Below are 19,283 nucleotides of genomic sequence, written 5' to 3' on the forward strand. Positions count from 1 at the left end.
GGGGGGGGGGGGGTTGTGTGTGGGAGATGTTGATACAAGAGAGAAAGCGGAGTTCGACCTTTTAAATAAATGGGTGTACACATCATGTTGTCCATGTCTATTTAAGTTCAGTTTAAAAGACAGTTTGATCTGTGAGCATTTCATTCTGGTGGGAGCCATCATGAAGAGAGCTGTGGTGCAAATCACCCTCTTTGGGCTGCTGCTGGCTTTGGCTGCGACACAACCGAACAAGGTGAGGACACAAAACCTAATAGAACAGCATGCCACTGCAATGAAACTTAATCTTTTGAATAAATCTATTTATTAGGAAAATCTAGGGATGTTTTTTAATTTAACAATGCAATGCACGGTCAAAATCATGTTATTCTATAATGTGTGAATCAGTGGCGACAGTTTTTTTCTCCAGGGGGGGCTTTACCAAAATGTAAGCAAACGTATACACAAAGTAAAAACATATGTCATATTACAACGCAGGGCTAGCTCCAAGGCACCACAGCACTTGATACAGTCTATTATTTAGAAAGGATGTGCCTGTTTACCTCCTTATTATGCTTACTGATTCCTATTCTGTAGCTTTCATTGAGTTGGACAGCTATGTTTAATTTCCCAAACATGGCAAGTCACATAGCAATTTCCATGTGGACCTTAGTTTGTTCATGCTTTTTCTGATATATGTGCTTAACCCTTATGTTGTGTTTCAGTCCGCCATTACCCGTTTCAAGTTAATATGATATAATAACTAGTTTTGTATCAGAACAAGGCTTCACGATGACCTCCGCAACAGCTATATAAACAATACCAAACTGATTTTGACAATTTTAGCCAAGTTTGAAGTTCTCTCAAAAAAAGTGTATAATTTGGGTCTGGGAAGACCCAGCAGTGCATTGACATGTTGTGGATGAGTGGGTCAAACCAATCAAGATTCATCTTTGATTTTAGACACCCCACCCCCACCCCCTTCCTCCAATGCAACAATATTAACTGTGGGTTTTTCTCCGGAAGTTTTTCCTTGTACGATGTGAGGGTCTAAGGACAGAGGGTGTTGTTTTTCTCATACTGATATTCTGCACAAACTGTGCTGTTGTATTATTTGCTGTAAAGTGTCTTTACTGTATGGTATTTTTTATTATATGTAGGCCTACAGCACTTTGGCTCGACCAAAAATCGTTTAAAAATGTGCTATATAAATAAAACGATAGTTACGTATGTAACTACGGTTCTATGAATACTGGATGACTTCCGTCTCGCTTCCGTCTCGCGCATGCGTAGGTCGAATATTTATATCAACAAAGTCACGTGTGACCTCGTATGACCCCGGAAGGCATAAGTTCCGGCGTTGTCAACGAGTTCAGTCCTATGGAATCTTCTCGCGGAAACACGAGATTCCGAATGACCAAGAAACTCTGGCGGTCATCCAGTATTCATAGAACCGTAGTTACATACGTAACTATCGTTCTATTTCATCCTTACTGACTGCCAGAGGCGGTGCTTTAGCACTGGATGACCTATACCAACAGAGTCACGAGGAAGTCTGAATACTCCCCCTATACGGATGGCCTAGGCTGACTCTGCAGGAGGACCACACCCAGCGGTTGAGGGGCGGCAACATTCACCCTGTAGTATCTGGCGAATGTGCTCTGGGATGTCCATGTGGCCGCCCGCAGCACATACAGTATGTCCTTGCACCTTAGGGAGGAACGCTGTGTTCGGCCATAAGGTGACACCTGAGCCATCTGAGTTCCACCTCAGACACAAGCTGTTCACGGACAAGGCCTGAAGCTCGCTTACACGCTTTGCTGAGGTGATGGCAAGAAGGAAAGCAGTCTTAGCTGAGAGCCACTCCAGTTCTGCCTGTAACAAAGGTTCAACAGGATGCGAGCATAGGGCATCCAGCACCAAGGGCAGGTCCCATGTAGGGGCCCTTGGGATATTCGAGGGGCGAAGCCTCAGAGCTCCCCCTTAAAAAGAGGGATACCAACCTATGGCCACTGTGCTGTTGTCAGCCCTTGCGTTTTAAGGCGATATAGCAGCCACATACACCCTGACGGTAGCGGGACACCGGCCGTCGTCCAGGAGGGACTGCAGGAACTCAAGGGTCGTAGGCACCGAGCAATATACTGGATCCTCATTTCGCCCTTGGCACCAGTAAAAAAACAAACAGTTTCCACCTGTTTTCGTACTGCCTACGAGTAGATGGTGCCCTGGCATTTGAGAATAGTCTTCCTGACAGACTCTATGCAGTCGCTCAGCAGTGGGTCGGGCCCTCTAGGGGCCAGACCCACAGCTGGAGGCGGCAGGGGTCGGGGTGCCACATCTGACCCTCCAACTGTTACAAGAGGTCCTTCCTGTTGGGGAGACGCCAAGGCGTCCCACAGCAGAGTCTGTGCAGCAGATGGAAAGGCCCACACCTAGCTGGGTTAAACAAGGAAGTTTAACAGGACAGCCTAGCCAGGCGGCTTCTGCTATAATCAAGCAACACGCCTACCAGGAGCGGGGGTGAGAACACTGCCTTCACTGGTTGAGTTGATAACGAATTCCAGATGCAGCGTAACCGGGAGCGGGTGCAAGAACACAGCCTCCACTAGCTACCTGCTGAACGTAAAGAGTAGAGCAATGCTCCTACTCGCCGAACACAGAGAGGGATGTAAATGTCCTACACCCACGTTACCAGCAGAGAGAGCGGGAGCGAGCACTGCATTCACCTTGGTCAGGGGTCTGCAACCTTTTTGACCAAAAGAGCCATTTTGCTCCTTTTTCCCAAACATTTTTTTGTCTGGAGCCGCAAAACATATTTCATAGCTTGATAGCTAATAAAGTTGCATTTATTGTTATATCAGACAAAAACTACAGGTTTTTTTGCATTTATTAGGCTATTTATTACATTATATAAAACTGTTAACCTCTAATAAGAAACAAAGAACTCCTATAAGGACTGCTTGTTTTTGATCTGTATTTTTGAAAAGTATGTAACTTTTTTATTTTATTTTTAGCATATTGTTTATTGTTTATTATATTATAACTTAGTACGTTTTTAGCATATTGTTTATTGTTTATTATATTATAACTTAGTACTTTTTTAACGCATTTCAGATATGCAACACTGGCTCTTTCCTGCTGTAACGCTGCAAATTTCCCCTCTGTGGGACTAATACACAGGCCTACTTTAAAATAAATTAAACACAGCACTTGGGGAGTCCTCTGCACATTTGAAGGGATTTTTTTTTTTATTAAAATGGGCCCACTTTGAAATAAATAAAACATATAGCTGCACCCTAAAAAGAGTTAAAGGTAGGGTAGGTAAGAATGGAGAAACCAGCTCGAGTGCGCTAGAATTTGAAAATACACAACCGGAAAAAATATGCCTCTTCCTTCAGACTTTCTTACAGAGTCCCTCCTCCAACACACACGAACGCGCATCATCAATGAGGCCACGAGATAAGTTTGTGCACAGATGGAAGGCTGACAGGCAGGTAGGCCATCCAGTTATTTTAGCCGGGCCGGCTAAAATGATTGGTCGTGCTTTTTACAGCGCTACGGCTTCCAGAGATTAATTTTTGTATGTATTTATTGTCAAAGCATTTAATATATTCATTGCTATCGGGACGTTAAGAGCATTCCATGGAATATAACAAAAAGTGTTTTCTGAAATAAATTACATACCCCATTGAATTATGACTGAAGATCGTCAGCTGTCTTCCTCTCCCTTGTTGTTCCTCGATACTTAAAGGCTGCAGCACCGTTGACAACTTCTCTCTACATATCAAACATACCGGTAAACCAGCATCGTTTGCTGTGAAAGCATATAACTCTGTCCACGCAGACTTAAATCCTGTGTTTCTCCGGTACTTTTCTTTGATTTAACCATAGTTCGCTCATCGAGCCGGGAGTCAGTTTATTCACCCGCAGGAAAAGGCGCTGGCGCGGGACCGTAGCAGGATGTGACGCATATTTTAGTTGACCTGATTAAAACCATTTTGTTTTTTATTTATGTGTCACAGTATCACCTCAAAATACAAGATACAAAACATTTTCAACCATGCAACAAAATATAAATAGTCCTACAAATACTTTTATTGTATTTCCTTCTTATTTTTGTCTAAGCCTATGGTCTAAGCTCAAGGGAGCCAGTGCAGAGGGCTTAAAGGGCCGCATGCGGCCCGAGGGCAGCGGGTTGCCGACCCCTGACCTAGGTGGATTAGATAAGCAAATTTAACAGGGCAGTTTAGCCAGGCAGCTGCTGCTAGAATGAAGCAGCGCGTCTACCAGGAGCGGGGGCGAGAACACCGACCTCACTGGTTGATTTAATAACGAATGCCAGATGCAGCGGGAGCGGGGTACGAGAACACAGCCTTCACCAGCTACCTGCTGAACGGAAAGAGTAGAGCAACGCTCCTACTTGCCGAACACAAAAGGGATGTAACTACACCCATGTTACCAGCAGAGGGAGCGGGAGCGAGAGCACTGCCTTCACCTAGCTGGAAAAAAAGAAGTTTCAGCAGGACAGCCTATCCAGTCGGCTGCTGCTAGAATAAAGCATCATGTCTACCAGGAGTGGGGGCGAGAACACTGCTTTCGCTGGTTGAGTGACTGTGTCCAGAGCCACCCCAATGAAGGTTAGGCTCTGAGAGGGGTTCAGACAACTCTTCTCCATGTTCACCATGAGGCCTAGCCGGGCGACATGAGAGAGAAGGAGAGCCGTGTCCTGGATCATCTGTAACCGGGATGGTGCACAGATTAACCAGTCGTCTAAGGAGAGGGAGAGTCCGAATGGGAGCACCCGGAACTGGAAATGACTGCCTCTGAAGGCAAAGCGAAGAAACTGCCTGTGATGAGGCACAATAGGCACATGAAAATAAGCGTCCTTCAAGTCGACGGACTTGAACCATTCCCCAGTGGCCATGGTACGAAGAACGTCCGCTGTGCTCAGCACATGGAAAGGCAAAATATTTAGGAACTTGTTGAGGCCCCTCAGATCGAGGATTGGGCGAAGTCCACCGCCTTTCTTCCTTACCAGGAAGTACGTCGAGTAGAAGCCCCCGGGCTGTGAGATGGGGTCCACAGGTTCGATTGCAACCTTGGCAAGGAGGACTGACAGCTCCTGGTTTAGGGCGATTTCTCTTGCCGGGTCGCTTAAGGTGGTCATCTTGACCCGGCTGAAGACTGGGGGCCAGCGTCGGAACTGAAGCTTGTACCCTTGGGTTAAAGTGGAAACCACCCAGGGGTCTGAAGCTTGAGCTACCCGGTAGTTGAGCTGCTGCTGGGATAAATAACCAACAGCCGGCCCCAGACCCTCAGTACCTTGCCCCCCGGCCTCTGGCTCTGGGGGGGCGACGGTTAGGAACCGGATACCGAGGCTGCCTTGGGGGCGAGTTAACAGGACCGTAGCGGGCCAGCCCCCTCGTGGGGCGCTAAGGCCCATGGCTGGCACCGGGGTGAGCCGGTGGACGGAGTGTCCTCCTACATGTCTCTGATAAGGGTGACTGTGTCAGCCAAACCTGGCGACGAGTCTGGACGAGAGTGGACATCAGGCGCCCAAGCTCTCTAGACATCAGAGTGAACGCCTGTAATGAGGCGTCACTGAGGCTGGTAGAGGAAGCGCTAAGAGCATCCTGGGGGAGCTGAGAGGGCGAGCATGAGGTGAGAGAGAGGTGAGAGAGGGAATTGCCTATACGGCCCATGCGCGCCGCTGCATCGTAAGCCTTAGTGAGCAGGTCATCAGTGACCGACATTGGAGTCGAGGGCACCTGGCCTCCGAACTCAGAGCTTCGTCAGGGGAAACTATGAGGGAAGCAATGGTAGGCTCAACAGCCGGCGTTTCGTCAAGGCCAACTCTTGCCGCATCCTGCATGGCTGCCAGGGCTCGGCCATCGGACGTAAGACTGTAAAGAGCCTTAGTGTCCCTCCAGCATGCATGCAACTCCCTCAGATACTCACAAGAGGGAGGAACAGTAAAGGTGGCGGGTGCCGGAGTGCGCCTAAAGAACACACTGGCAGGCGCTGTTTCGGGCTGCTGCGTATCCAGCTGCTGGTAAGCCAGTGCCATGTGAATGAAGGTACCCATGGAGCCGTCATCTGCCTCCTCCGAGGGACCATGAGCTGAGGTACAGGAGCCAGGCCCACAAGCATGGGATGGGCTCTCCCCGTCATACTCATTAAATTGAGTGGCTGAAGCTGCCATCGAGAACACATCGTCCTCTAGAACCAGCTCAGCCACGGGTGGATCGGATGCAGCGGCGTGCTCTGTACGGGGCACCAGAATGGAGACACAAGAGGAGTGACTTCATCTGGGCTAGATCAGTAGTGAGTAGGTCCAACCTGGAGGACAGCCAATCTACCCATCTCTGGATGGGTAGATTGGGCTGTGCAGAGTCGACTGTGCAGGGGGGAAGGCCACCCTCAGTCAGTAGGTCAACCTCGGCTAGTCTAGCAGCTCCTACCGCACGAGGCATGATGGTGCAATTCATGCACGGGTCTTCCGAAAGGCCCTCCCTCAGATGCTCGAGGCCAAGACAAGAGAGGCAAAGGTCATGGCCATCCTCTGGTTAAAGAGGAGCCATACAGGTGTTGGAGCCGTTAGAACTAGCGATAGCTAGAGCACTCAGCTGACTGTAAATAACTGGGCCAGGAAACAAATATGCAGTGGAGGGGAGTGAGCACAATAGTAGTTAGCTTGAGCGTGAGCACTCTGCTAACTGGGGTGAGAACAATGAAGTCAGTTAATGGTTTTATGCCGTGAGAGGAGAGCGGGAATACTCTCTCCACTAGCGCCGTAGCCTAAGCGAGAGCACTCTGCTAACTGAAGGATGGAACGGGCATTAAACCAACTGTGTGCAGTGAGAGGGGAGCGGAAACACTCTCTTCACTATCGCTGTAGCAAGTTAACTTTGAGCGAGAGCACTCAGTTAACTGGAGGATGGAACAGGAACCAACTGTGAGCAGGGAGAGTGGAGCGGAAACACTCTCTCCACTAGCGCTGTAGCAAGTTAAAGTGGACCTATCATGCTATATTTGAATAATATATTGTAGGACCATACCTATATAAGGCATATTTATACTTTTTATTTTTCAACATACCAAACAGATCATGCTGATTGGCTGATTCTGTGAGAACAGCACCATCTACAGGCCTGGCATATTTACTACAGCGTCTCCAGCGCTTTCCAACGGCAATGTCTGTGGCTTTCTCCTCCTGATTGGTGGAGTTGGCCCAATAGCCGTAGCACCACTTCTGTGACGTCATAGAAGTTTTCAAATCTGGATCAGTCTGTATCAGATCCGTTGCAGCCCCTTTTTAAGAGGTTTGGGTATGGAGGAAAATAGAGAGGGTTGTGTTTTCTGACACTTGGTGAGTTCCCTGGAACACCGGGGACACATATTCATGTAAAAAAGAAGTACAAAAGTGCATTTTGCATGATAGGTCACCTTTAACTTTGAGCGAGAGCACTCAGTTAACTGGAGGATGGAACAGGAACCAACTGTGTGCAGGGAGAGGGGAGCGGAAACACTCTCTTCACTAGCGCTGTAGCAAGTTAACTTTGAGCGAGAGCACTCAGTTAACTGGAGGATGGATGCACTTTATATGTCGTTGCCACTGTTTGCATATCATGTATTTTGTTTTTTACCATGTTTGTAAAATGTAATTTCCTTAAATGTTTTATGTGAGGGAATGGAAAGTAGCTCAAAGCTAAATCTGGCACTGTTACGTTTCACATATTTAAATGTTTTAAGTGTTCATTACAGTGCATGTCCCTGTCAAATAAACGATTAAATAAAATAACCAATTGTGCGCCGTGAGAGGGGAGCGAAGACACTCTCCTCACTAGCGCTGTAGCAAGTTAGCTTTGAGCGAGAGCACTCAGCTAACTGGGGATCGAACAAGAACTAATTGTATGCGGTGAGAGGGGGCAGAGACGCTCCCTTCACTAGCGCCGTAACAGTTAGCTTGAACGAAAACACTCAGCTAACTGGACGATAGAACAGGCAAGGAGCCAAATGTATGTAGTGAGAGGGGGCCGGAGACGCTCCCTCCACTAGCGCAGTAACAAATTAGTGAGAGCCCTCGGCTAAGTTGTACACAGTTATCTCATTAGCTTGAGAATAGATAGCACAATCAGCGACAAATGGTAGCGATCTCACCAGAGCGTCCGCTCTTTACCGGTCTTTTGCCGAGGTTCAAGGCATTGGCTACAGACAAACAGTGACATTTCTCCCACTAGTTCAAGCCATCATACTGTATGTATGTATTGAATGTGTGTGTATACAGGGGCGCTGTTTACCGACAGGCAAGTGCTTGGACCAGAAGGGGGCCCCCAAATAAAGTAGATTAATCCAATCCAAATTTATTTATATAGCACTTTTAAACCTCCAGACCAAAGTGCTGTACAGAGAGATACATTAAAAAACTGGCATTGATCCGGACCATTGACCTTGTATAAAAAAATATTTTTATTTTATTTTTTATTGACAATCTAGAAGAGGTGGGGCGGTGCCCATGGTGCCCCTATTGGCCGGCCGCCACTGGTGTGAATGTGTATTAATCACACTGTTGGGCATATGTGGACAAAGTCACATTGAGGGTCACATTTTGAGAACAAAAGATGGACCCCATGTTGTTGGTCATCACATTTTAGGCTTAAGACTTGGTGATGTTGAGGTCAAGGAGTAATGGGAATCATTATGGTGTGTAATAAAAATAAATAAATAATGACATGAACAAGGTGATTCTGCAGTTAGCCCAACAAGACTTTTATGATGCCATCCACCATTAGATTTTCACCATCACCTGATCTTTTGTCAGCTGGTCTTAAGCCAGCGTGATTAACCAAGCAATTTATTTATTGTGAAATGTTCCTCCTGCTGTATTTGTTTAGGACGACTGGGACATCTACAGCTTTCACATCAACTCCACAGTGACCAGTCGTTATGCAACCACTGTCATCACGAGCCGCATGGCCAATCGTATTGACGAGTCAAAGGAGATAGAGTTCCACGTCCGGATTCCCAAGAACGCCTTCATCAGCAAATTTAGAATGTGTGTTAAGCAAACATGTTTACAGGAATTTTCACAGAAATTATTTTACACCACAGAATAAAAATAATAAATCTCAGGCTACTAAAGAGTATGCATATAAACAACACATTTCCCTTGGTCTTCTTCAGGTTTATTGATGGCCAAGTGTACGATGGCGTTGTGAAAGATAAAGAGAAAGCCAGGCAGCAGTACACTGAGGCTGTGTCCCGTGGACAAAGTGCCGGACTTGTCAGGTACAACAGTTCTCTTTTTTGCCAGGTCTTTTATTTGATAGAAGGGCTGTGTGTGTCCTCTCGAGAACGAGGGAAAAATATATTTCTGTATGACTTAAATGTTTGCATTTTTATGGAAAATGTGTTAAACATCTTTGCTGTAAAGTCTTTCAAATGAAACAATCTGAGAAGGAAATATTCACCTTTGGTTGGTCTAATGTTAAACCCACAATAATGTCATAACCTGTGATTAGGGTTTATAAATATAGGTATTATTTGTGTTGAAATGGTCACAAGACTGAGGGGGAAACTACTGTTTTAATGCAAAGTTGATCATCTCATTGCAGTTCTGTCGGAAGGACCCTGGAGGAATTTAAGACCTCTGTGACTGTGGCTGCTCACAAAAAGGTCACCTTTGAACTCACATATGAGGAGCTGCTGAAACGCAGGCTTGGAAAGTACGAGCTGCAAATCCACGCTCGACCCATGCAGCCTGTGAACAGCTTTAAAGTGGGTCTCCCTTGATCTATTTTGGAAAACATTTTCCATGTTCAATGCTTCTAACTATTTTAATGTATGTCATTCTGTCAGGTTGATGTGCACATTCACGAGAAATCGGGCATCAATTTCGTTGAGGTTAAAGGAGGACTAGCCCTGGCTGATGCCATCAGCAAAACATATGCAGACAATGAGGTACATCATGCAGTGATTAGAACTTTTGTATTTAACTCAGATTTGACTTTATTATGACATATATTTAACCATTTAGCAATATATATAATGGCATTGTACATTATACATTCTGTCATATGGCTCATAATTTTCTATTTGTATTGTTATTGTTTATTGTTATTGCTATTGTTGCACTTTTTCAACAGTTTTTTCTTTCTGGTTTGATCTTAAACTGCATATTGTTGTTCCAGTAGTGTGATGCAGTGATTAGATTTCAGTCTCATCACATTTATCAAGAGGCAGAGGATTTTTTGAAGAATAAAACCTGCTCATCAACTTCTGTGTCAATAAAAAGTCTGTAAAAACATTCTCCATCCTGTTTCCAGGTGTGGGTGAACTTCTACCCAACAGAAGACCAACAGAAAACGTGTACCAGCTTTGGAGAGCAGGGAATGAATGGAGATCTGGTTATTGTTTACGATGTCAATAGGGACAGTGGACTGGGAGACATTAAGGTAAAGCAATACTTCATATTCTGGAAAACTTTAAATGGTCTATTATTTATTTAAAAATAAATACTATACATACTTAAAAATATATTTTGGTTGGTTCAACAATATTTTGTCACAATCAAACTTTCTTCTTTCTTCCTCAAAGACTTCAGCCGGGTACTTTGTTCATCACTTTGCCCCATCTAGTCTTACCCGCATATCAAAAAATGTTGTCTTCTTGATCGATCAAAGTGGCTCAATGCACGGCAAAAAAATTCAACAGGTAAAGTAATTGAAGAGTGTGAGTTTGTGACATATTGCTATATTCAGTAAGACAGACCTCGTTATTATATACATAGAGGAATATAATAAATGAAAACACAAAATATGACAGTTTTATACTGGAATACAAGTTTTGATTTGTCAATGATTCTTTGCACAGACCCGGTTAGCCTTAATCCACATCTTGAACGACCTGTCAGAGGATGACCACTTTGGTCTTATCACTTTTGATGGCAGCATTTCTTACTGGAAACGAGAACTTGTTCAAGCCAACCAGCGAAACCTGGAGAGTGCCAAGATATTTTCAGAAGATATTAGAGAAAGTGGAGGTAAGGTTTTTAGTTAAAATGTTATGAAGGGATGAAAACATATCGCAGCAGCACGGTTGTTATTATTACATTTTTTTAGCCACAAACATCAACAGTGCAGTGTTGGAAGGAGCCAGTTTGCTCAACGCACATCCCAGAGAAGATTCAGCATCCATCCTCATTCTTCTCACTGATGGAGACCCAACAACAGGTTCTTGCGCATAAACACAAGCAAATACTTCAAACATGTTTTATAAGGACCCATGTGACACAGTCACATGTCCCCTGCAGTCATTTTCTCCATATCCTCTCCTATCACCAAGCTGTGACCCACTCTTGTGGGATATTGAACATCATGGAAATTAAAACACAAATAACGTCAAGTTAATTTACAATGAACTTTAAGAAATGTGCACACTTACCTTCACCATCGATAACTCCGACTAGTCACAGAATAGTTGTTGGATTGGAAAGTCTGAGTGGATTGGTCTTATTTAGCCGAATGTCCTTTGTCTTTGCAGGGGTGACAAATATTGAACAAATCCAGTCAAATGTCAGGGTGGCTATTGAAGACAAATTTCCTCTCTACTGTCTCGGTTTTGGTTTTGATGTCAATTTTGAGTTCCTTGAGACGATGTCGCTGCAGAACAATGGTGTGGCACGACGGATTTATGAAGACTCTGATGCTGATTTACAGATGAAGGTATTTGCGATCAGTTGCTCTTATTGTAAATGTGACAATGTTATTTGATGCATTTCCATAGAGAAAATGATAAGGGTTGGATGTGGAGAAGTAAACATTTATACATTGTACATACTGCATGTCAACAGGGTTTCTACGAAGAGGTGGCCACTCCTCTTTTGATCAATGTGACTATGAGCTATAATGGTGGCACCAATCTGACGCAGACTGAATTCAGCCAGTATTATAACGGATCAGAGATTGTGGTGGCCGGTCAGATCACTGACAACGACATTGGAACCTTCACTCCACAAGTCGTGGCAATTTCGGTAAGAATTGCTTCACACTGCACACCATCTGTAATCTTCTGAAAGGTTCTTGAAATGTTCCTGTGTATATGCTGACACAATACTTAATTTGGACTATGACAGAGCAGTAAAAAGATGACGTTTTCTAACCCCAACGGCACCGTGGAGTCCACTGGAACAGAGTCTGCCGACCACATCCAGAGGGTTTGGGCCTATCTCACGGTCAAACAGCTTCTGGAGAAAGAGTGAGTGTCATGTCGAACATCATTTTTTCTTGCTGCTTCCTCCATAGATTCAGAGACATTAATTGATCTACTTGCAATTCATTTGCAGCTTTACCCATTCCATACATAAAACTTCAAAACGTACATGCAAGGTATATATCAGAGTAAACTAAAATGAATGTATCAATACAATGGAAAACGAGCAGCAGTAAATCAAGTAAGATATTTTGGTTTAGTTCATATCCAAATGAAAAACCAGGGCTGCCCCTCCCTACACGCAGATCACGCAGACGGCGTGGGGCCTCATCTTGCGGAGGGGACCTAATCTTATGCGCAAATGCGGCGCAATTATGCGCTCTGCAGTTACCCCGCTGCGAGGCTACGGCAAACTGACACTTCACGCGCGTGCTCCACTAGTAAACCCCCGTCAACGCTCGCGACACATGTGTGACGACTCGTAGGGGCCTCATGAAACACTTTTGCGTGGGGCCACAAGGCCAGGGGCAGCCCTGTTGAAAACCATAATGTAACAGTCACATATACTTACAGTACATACTGTAAGTGGGCCACAAAGACAAGGCAAAAGTGCAACTTGTAATGGTTTAAAATACACAGTATATTAATGATTGATACCACAGGTAAAGTAAACAAAAAAGACTTCTAATTTGTAGTCGATTGCAGTGGAAAGAAATTACGATTACAATTACGATTTTATCAAACATTGTGGTAAACTTTATTTTAATGCTAACACTGACACTGTACTGTCTAATGGCGCATTTCTACTACAGCGCGGTTTAAGCGGTTTAAGCTAATGTTGGTTTTGTGTTTCGCATTGAAGATGACGTCACGCCTCCGCCTACACTGCGTTACTATAGATACTACCCCAGTTCCTAAACTGTAATGGAAACGCAGCATAAAGTGAGCCTGGCCTAACAAGGCCTAACGAGGCCTAGCCATACCGTACTAAGCCGAGCGAGGCTCTGCAGTGGAAAAGCGCCATAAGACTTTATCTTACTCCAGCCAGCAGGTGGTGCTATTGCTTTTTGTCTCTTCTTCTTTTGTTAGTAGCAGCCAAGTGGAAAGACCATAGAGGGAAAGACTCACATTAAAAAACATAGGAAGTAATACCCACACGGGAGTAGTGGTTGAAAGGGACAGAGAGGAGAATATTATTGTTTGAATCTGCATCCATCCTTCTTTGCTATGCTGTGGAAAGCATTGCTTTTAAGCATTTTTGGCTTTTGTACATATTCTTAAGATGGTTATTTTGACGTTTCAATGTTTAAGTAGATTGCTATTCATTGATGTTTGATGTGTTGTCAGCACATGTTTTGTAGTGTGTATTACACAGCACTTTTGCATGTAAACATTTTCATATGCATATTTTGTGATGTTTGTGACGTAATTAATCGTTGTAGTATATTTCTGCATCACAGCTAAGTGCCTAATTTCAATGTATTTGTGTTTCTTTCAGTTTTACTCTGTTGATTTGTGGATGTAAACATCTTATTAAAGGAGATTAACGCTTGCCACTTGTCGAGGAGTTATCTGTCTGAATAACTGTACTCATAACAACAGTGAGGGCAGAACAGAAACGATTGATGAACTATCATCAAAAATCTTTCCAGCACTTGTTGCCGAAAGAAAAAAGTTAAAGGTCCCATGTCATGGCCATTTCTACTGATCATAATTCCATTGTTGAGGTATACTAAAATAGATGTATACTGTGCAATGGTTTCTCATACAGCATCTCTGTATAGTGATTCACTCTCTGTCCTAAACGGCTTGTTGGAGCTCCTGCCCCCCCCCCCGTTGAGCCCAGTCTGCTCCGATTGGTCAGCTCGGCCACTCTGTTGTGATTAGTCAACCAACAGGGAGGCTCCGCCCATGTCTAACACAGTGCTTTTTTCGGCTCCGAGCGGAACATCAGTTTTACAATGGCGTCGGTACAGCCAATATGTAAGGGATAATGTGCTGCGGCGCGGTCATTATGGGGAAAAGAACACCGACAGGCTGATCAGGAGCCCGACGCGAAGCGGAGGGATCTAGATCGGCCTGAAGGTGGCATGGCAACATTCTCAACAAAGTAACGTTATGACTCCCAATATTAATTGAAATGCTTTTGTGGATTTAGAAAATGATTTTATTGATTTAAAAAATAGTTGTATGTATTGATTTAAATTGACATGCATCCGCTAAGACAAATAGTCCTTTGTTACCGTTTGAACTAACGTAGCAACGGCAGGAACTGCTTCGATAGCGTTTTTGAGGAGCTTTTTGATTACAGATTTGAAAACATCGCTGCTTGCTTTAAAAGTAGCACAATTCATAATGTCAAACCTTGGAAAGTATCCAGATATCCCTGCCCTAATGCCAAAATAACTGGCAACTGAATATGTGTCGCCGTTTGATGTCTATGTCTGGAACGCTGCGTAAAAGGAGGATTTCTACCCGTTACTTCTCCGCTGTTTTCTTGTCGCTCTTGTCTTGTCGCTCTGGTCTTTTCAGTTTCAGCCAAACTGTATACAGTTAAATCGAACGGAATTGTTTGTGTAGATATGAGCGTCCTTAACAACGGTCAATAAGTGCTTGACAGCGGTCTGTCTGTTTGGTATTAACAACGTGTCACGTGTTCTGAATTGACCAATCAGAATCGAGTATTCAACTAAGCCATGTAATAAATATATATATTATAAAACGGACAAGTCAAATCAAGCAATCTGATTGGTTCTTAGCCGTGATATACTGAGCGTATACCACGGGTAGAATTGTAAGTTACTTTTCACAACAAGTCAGTATCCCTCCGCGTCGGGCCGAACCACGCCCCTTAGCTGTGATATAATGAGCATATACCACGGCCTGTCGTGAGCTATTGCTTAATTATACGCTAACCAACCGAACTGTAGTACCTACAACTGTTGTTATTTAGGTGCACTTGTGGAAACTGCGCCATGATGCCTACCGAAGTGGAAAACGTCTGTTGCAAAGAAATTAGAAAGGTAGCCTAGCTATTACGTTCCCTTCTGAGCTAGGGGAATCAAAGTGAAATAACACAACCAGAGTGGAATTGGTATAATTATAAGTGGTTTATTTCTTATAGCAGCGGGAAACAAAATGGCAGGCAAACAGCCTGAAACAAACAAAAGAGCCAAAAACACCGGTTTAAATAACAAACAAATAGAGGCCACAAAGGCGCAAGTTTAAATGGGCAACCAAACTAAGGGAGGACTCTAAAAGGTGAGTCTAAAGACATACAGGGAAAATAAATACTAATATACTAAATAAAGAATGAAACAAAACCTCACTTTAAAAGTGGTACAACTAACCAAAGCATCTATACAAAACACAGCTAAACTAAAGGCAACCGTCACAGAATCCTAAACTACTCTAAACACTAACTAAGCTACTCTACACTCTAACTAACCTACTCTAGACACTACTAATCACACAAGTTTAACCCCAGAACAAAGAGCAAGTAGCGAGAGGCATCTGTCCACATAGAGAGCCTCCAGAATGATGATTGTCCCCAAGCTTTGTAGTCATCTCCAACAGGTGTGCGCCGGCTGTGCGCTGCGATTGGAGTGCGTCGGGCCCGGCGTGCTCCAATCGCAATCTTCAGGGGCGGACCAGGAGATGGCAGCCAATGCCGGGAGGGCAACCGCACAGCTCATTTACATAGAACACACACAGCTGAAAACACTCAGACGACCAGGAAGGCAGCAGCCGTAACACTAGCTGACAGTTACAACATTATGTAGCCAGCTAGCTGAAAACACCAACAGTAGCACACAACATTATAAGCCAAGATATACACCATACATAGGCCTACCTCACACCCTGCAGAATCTCCATAACATGTACAGTTTCGATTATAGACCTTTGAGGCGTAGAACGAAGAAGAGTAAGTTATTTTTACCTGTAATAAACTACTGATCTGGCTGGACGAAATCAAATGCAAATCACAAAATATTAGAGAAACTTAGTTGTTTTAGGTTTGTTAGCTTGCCAGCTAGATTAATATGCTAACCTACGTTTGCTAGTTGTTCAGTGTAATATGCCAACCTACAATGAACAACAGCTAGTGGTTCATATTAGGCTTAACAAGAACATGTTTACAATTGCAATCGTATACGGGTAGCCTGCTACGTTCGGTCATTCATCGTAACTGGCATAAAAACAATGTTTTCCCCTAGCATGTCTAGCTCTTGGTAGCCTTCTTTTTTAGCTCGGTAGCATACACGCTAGGAATGCCAACTATAATGTAATTAAAGGGGACATATCATGCTATATTTTGAACAACATCTTGTAGGGCCATACCTATATAAAGTATATGAAAATAGTTTTTTTTTCAAAATACCAAACAGATCCTGCATTTAAGCCATGCCTCATTTCGCTCTATTGACTCTTTCCAGCCCTGTTTTTGCAGGGGGCTGATTCTGTGAGCTGCAGCTGACCACGCCCCCCTGCAGGAGAGGGGAGCGTGCTCTGAGATCAGCTGCTAGGCTGCAGCGGGGAGAAGAGGGGGAGAAAAAGAGATCTCCGTCCTCCGAGTTTTATTCTTATAGAAGTAAGAAGAGAAGTAACGGGCAGAAACCCTCCTTTTTACGCAGCGGTCCAGACATAGACATCAAACGGCGACACATATTCAGTTGCCAGTTACTTTGGCATTAGGGCAGGGATATCTAGACACTTTCCAAGGTTTGACATAACAGGGTATATGCAGGAATCCTGAAGTCAAATTTAATACCTTTTAAGACCTTTTTTAAGACCCTTTCCATACATTTAAGACCTCATCGCAACTTTGAGTTCTAACCGGTTACATTGGCAACACACTTTACTATATTGATTGTAAGATAGCAAAACTAAACAGAGTGCAGACAGACTACTGAAGCCTCCTTTCCACATGAACTTCAACCTCTCTGTGAAGGTCAGGTTTAATGCAGTATGCTGCTTTTTTGCTTCTGTAGACTCTGTGCTCTTTCATTCCAGTAAAACTCCTCAGAAACCATTAGAAACCAGTATTTGACCAATAAACAAAACAATTGACAAAACTTTGAACTATGAAATATGTTAAACTTTGGTGAGCTTCAGCGGGGTAATGCCATATAGGAGCTCCCTCAAAAATACCCAGGGGTTTAAATTGGGCTGGGGCTGTCCGGGGCTAAGCCCTGGCACATAGGACGATGCTCTGACGTCATCACCCTCACACATTTGTCATATGTTTACAAAAAAGGATATATATGTTAAGACTTTTCTCGTTCTTAATATAGACTATATTTAGGGTCTATATGGGTTGACTTTACTTTAAAGTAGCAGATCTCTGTGACCGGATATAGTTTGGCTTAGACCGCGGCCCCCCACAAGGACCCATACGGTAAAACGCATACGCAAGCGCAAAAAAGGCTTCCGTTCACACGCATTCGATTCATTAACGTTGTCCGTTCACACTAGACCGCTGGAAATGCTGGAAACGATGTAGTACATATGTCAGGCCTGTAAGTGGCGCTGCTGCCGCCCGAAATACACCAAAAGCAGCGAAGAAGACCCCGAAGCATGGTTGCCATGGTTGCCCTTCTGTTTATTCTCCGCGGTGGACGGCGTGTTCTCCTGCTGTCTCTCTCAGGTAGTCACACCAGCAGATGAAAAACACCCACCTCGCCGCCTCTTCCAAGGAACGAGGGGACCGTGCAGCAGTTTCCGTAAAAAAAATGTTCTCGCCGGTCAACATGTCCGTTAAAGTTGAAATCTTCCGTACAAAATTTGAAAAGTGCCGGTCAGAGGTCTTCTTTGTTATTTATTGAGCTTTAAAACTAATTGATAACGACTCTGTTCTCTGTATAATAATATAAGAATATTTAATAAACGGTGACTGCCTCTCTTTTCCTCCCCCTCTTCTGACAGCCCAGCAGCAGCAGGAGACGTGGGGAGAGGGAGGCGGGCTATTTCATCGTTATCAGAAAATGATCATATAGGGCACACATGGAGCCGTTGGACCCCCAGAGCGTTGCGTATGCCGGTCTACCCACCTTGGGACCCGTTACCGTAGTCGTTTAGTTCCCCCCCCCCACACAGAGCGGAGCAAGGTAACGAAACTTAAAATAATAAGCAGCATTTTACGGCGCGCTATGCATGGGGCCGCCTTGTGGGGTTTCCCGACATGTCGTTTCAGTAAATTAAAGGGTGTTTCATGTTGTCGTTGCTGTGAACCTTCTTAATACCTTGGAGAATGCCGTTTAATACTTTTTAATACTTTTTAATAGCCTTAATTTTTGCTAAATTGATTTATCAACTTTTAATACTTTTTAAGACCCCGCGGACACCCTGCATAATGAATTGGGCTACTTTTAAAGCAAGCAACGATGTTTTTCAAGTCTGTAGTCAAAAAGCTCCTCAAAAACGCTATCGAAGCAGTTCCTGCCGTTGCTACGTTAGTTCAAACAGTAACAACGGACTATTTTTCTTAGCGGATGCATGTCAATTTAAATCAATTTGCGTCGGGCTCCTGATCAGCCTGTCGGTGTTCTCTTCCCCATAATCAGAGATGGGGTCGTTACTAAAAAAATGTAATATATTACATATTACATATTACTTAAAAATAATAATAATAATATATTACACTACTTCATTACTCTCTACATAAAGTAACTTGTTACTTTACTCGTTACTTTACTCGCCGAGCTGGTACGAACTGCGCATGCGTGAGTGGCAATAACTCTCCTTACCAGCAGGCGGCGGTAGTGTGTATTCGTCATTCAAAACAGGCAACAACGGAAGACAGAGAAGAAGAACAGACTACGTGATAATATACAACAAATATCGTGTGCGTTAGCTTCACCTTAGCATGTGTTCTTTGCAGGTGTTTGTTGAAGTTTGACGTGGTGTTTACAGCAGTGGATAACAGCTTCTGGCCTGGACACAGTTTGCACCTCACCGTCACATTCCTGTCTATTCTTCGGACGAACTCAAAATAATGGGCATACCTCCACCCCTCGAAAGTTATCGCTGACTCAGCCATGTTTATGCAGCACTGCACGTGAAGATGTGGATGGCAAGTCGCGCAGATTACGTAGCCT

At 44.1% G+C, this 19,283-nt stretch overlaps 1 protein-coding gene across 2 annotated transcripts; it reads left to right on the forward strand.

Annotated features, from left to right (window-relative positions):
• The first annotated feature begins 76 nt into the window (after positions 1 to 76).
• On the forward strand, positions 77 to 13,748 carry LOC307038994 (inter-alpha-trypsin inhibitor heavy chain H3-like). 2 transcript variants are annotated; one of them, XM_079680703.1, is made up of 13 exons: positions 77 to 232; positions 8,871 to 9,031; positions 9,160 to 9,264; positions 9,591 to 9,753; positions 9,835 to 9,936; positions 10,302 to 10,430; positions 10,573 to 10,689; positions 10,849 to 11,017; positions 11,097 to 11,207; positions 11,518 to 11,699; positions 11,828 to 12,007; positions 12,110 to 12,231; positions 13,685 to 13,748. In XM_079680703.1, exons 1-13 carry the CDS (start codon positions 161 to 163, stop codon positions 13,731 to 13,733), a joined length of 1,662 nt encoding a protein of 553 aa, XP_079536829.1. In that variant the 5' UTR covers positions 77 to 160; the 3' UTR covers positions 13,734 to 13,748. The 2 variants fall into 2 exon arrangements, with proteins under 2 accessions (XP_079536829.1, XP_079536830.1); XM_079680704.1 differs by lacking the exon at positions 11,097 to 11,207.
• The last annotated feature ends 5,535 nt before the right edge of the window (positions 13,749 to 19,283 follow it).

This window comes from Notothenia rossii (assembly GCF_949606895.1).
Source record: "Notothenia rossii genome assembly, chromosome: 5".
NCBI classification, from domain to species: Eukaryota; Metazoa; Chordata; class Actinopteri; order Perciformes; family Nototheniidae; genus Notothenia; species Notothenia rossii.

Coding starts and splice junctions, on each gene's coding strand:
- LOC307038994 (XM_079680703.1), top strand. CDS start 161: ATGAAGAGAGCTGTGGTGCAAATCACCCTCTTTGGGCTGCTGCTGGCT. Junction 11,208..11,517: donor TGATGGAGACCCAACAACAG/GTTCTTGCGCAT, acceptor TTGTCTTTGCAG/GGGTGACAAATATTGAACAA. Junction 12,232..13,684: donor AAACAGCTTCTGGAGAAAGA/GTGAGTGTCATG, acceptor TGTTTCTTTCAG/TTTTACTCTGTTGATTTGTG.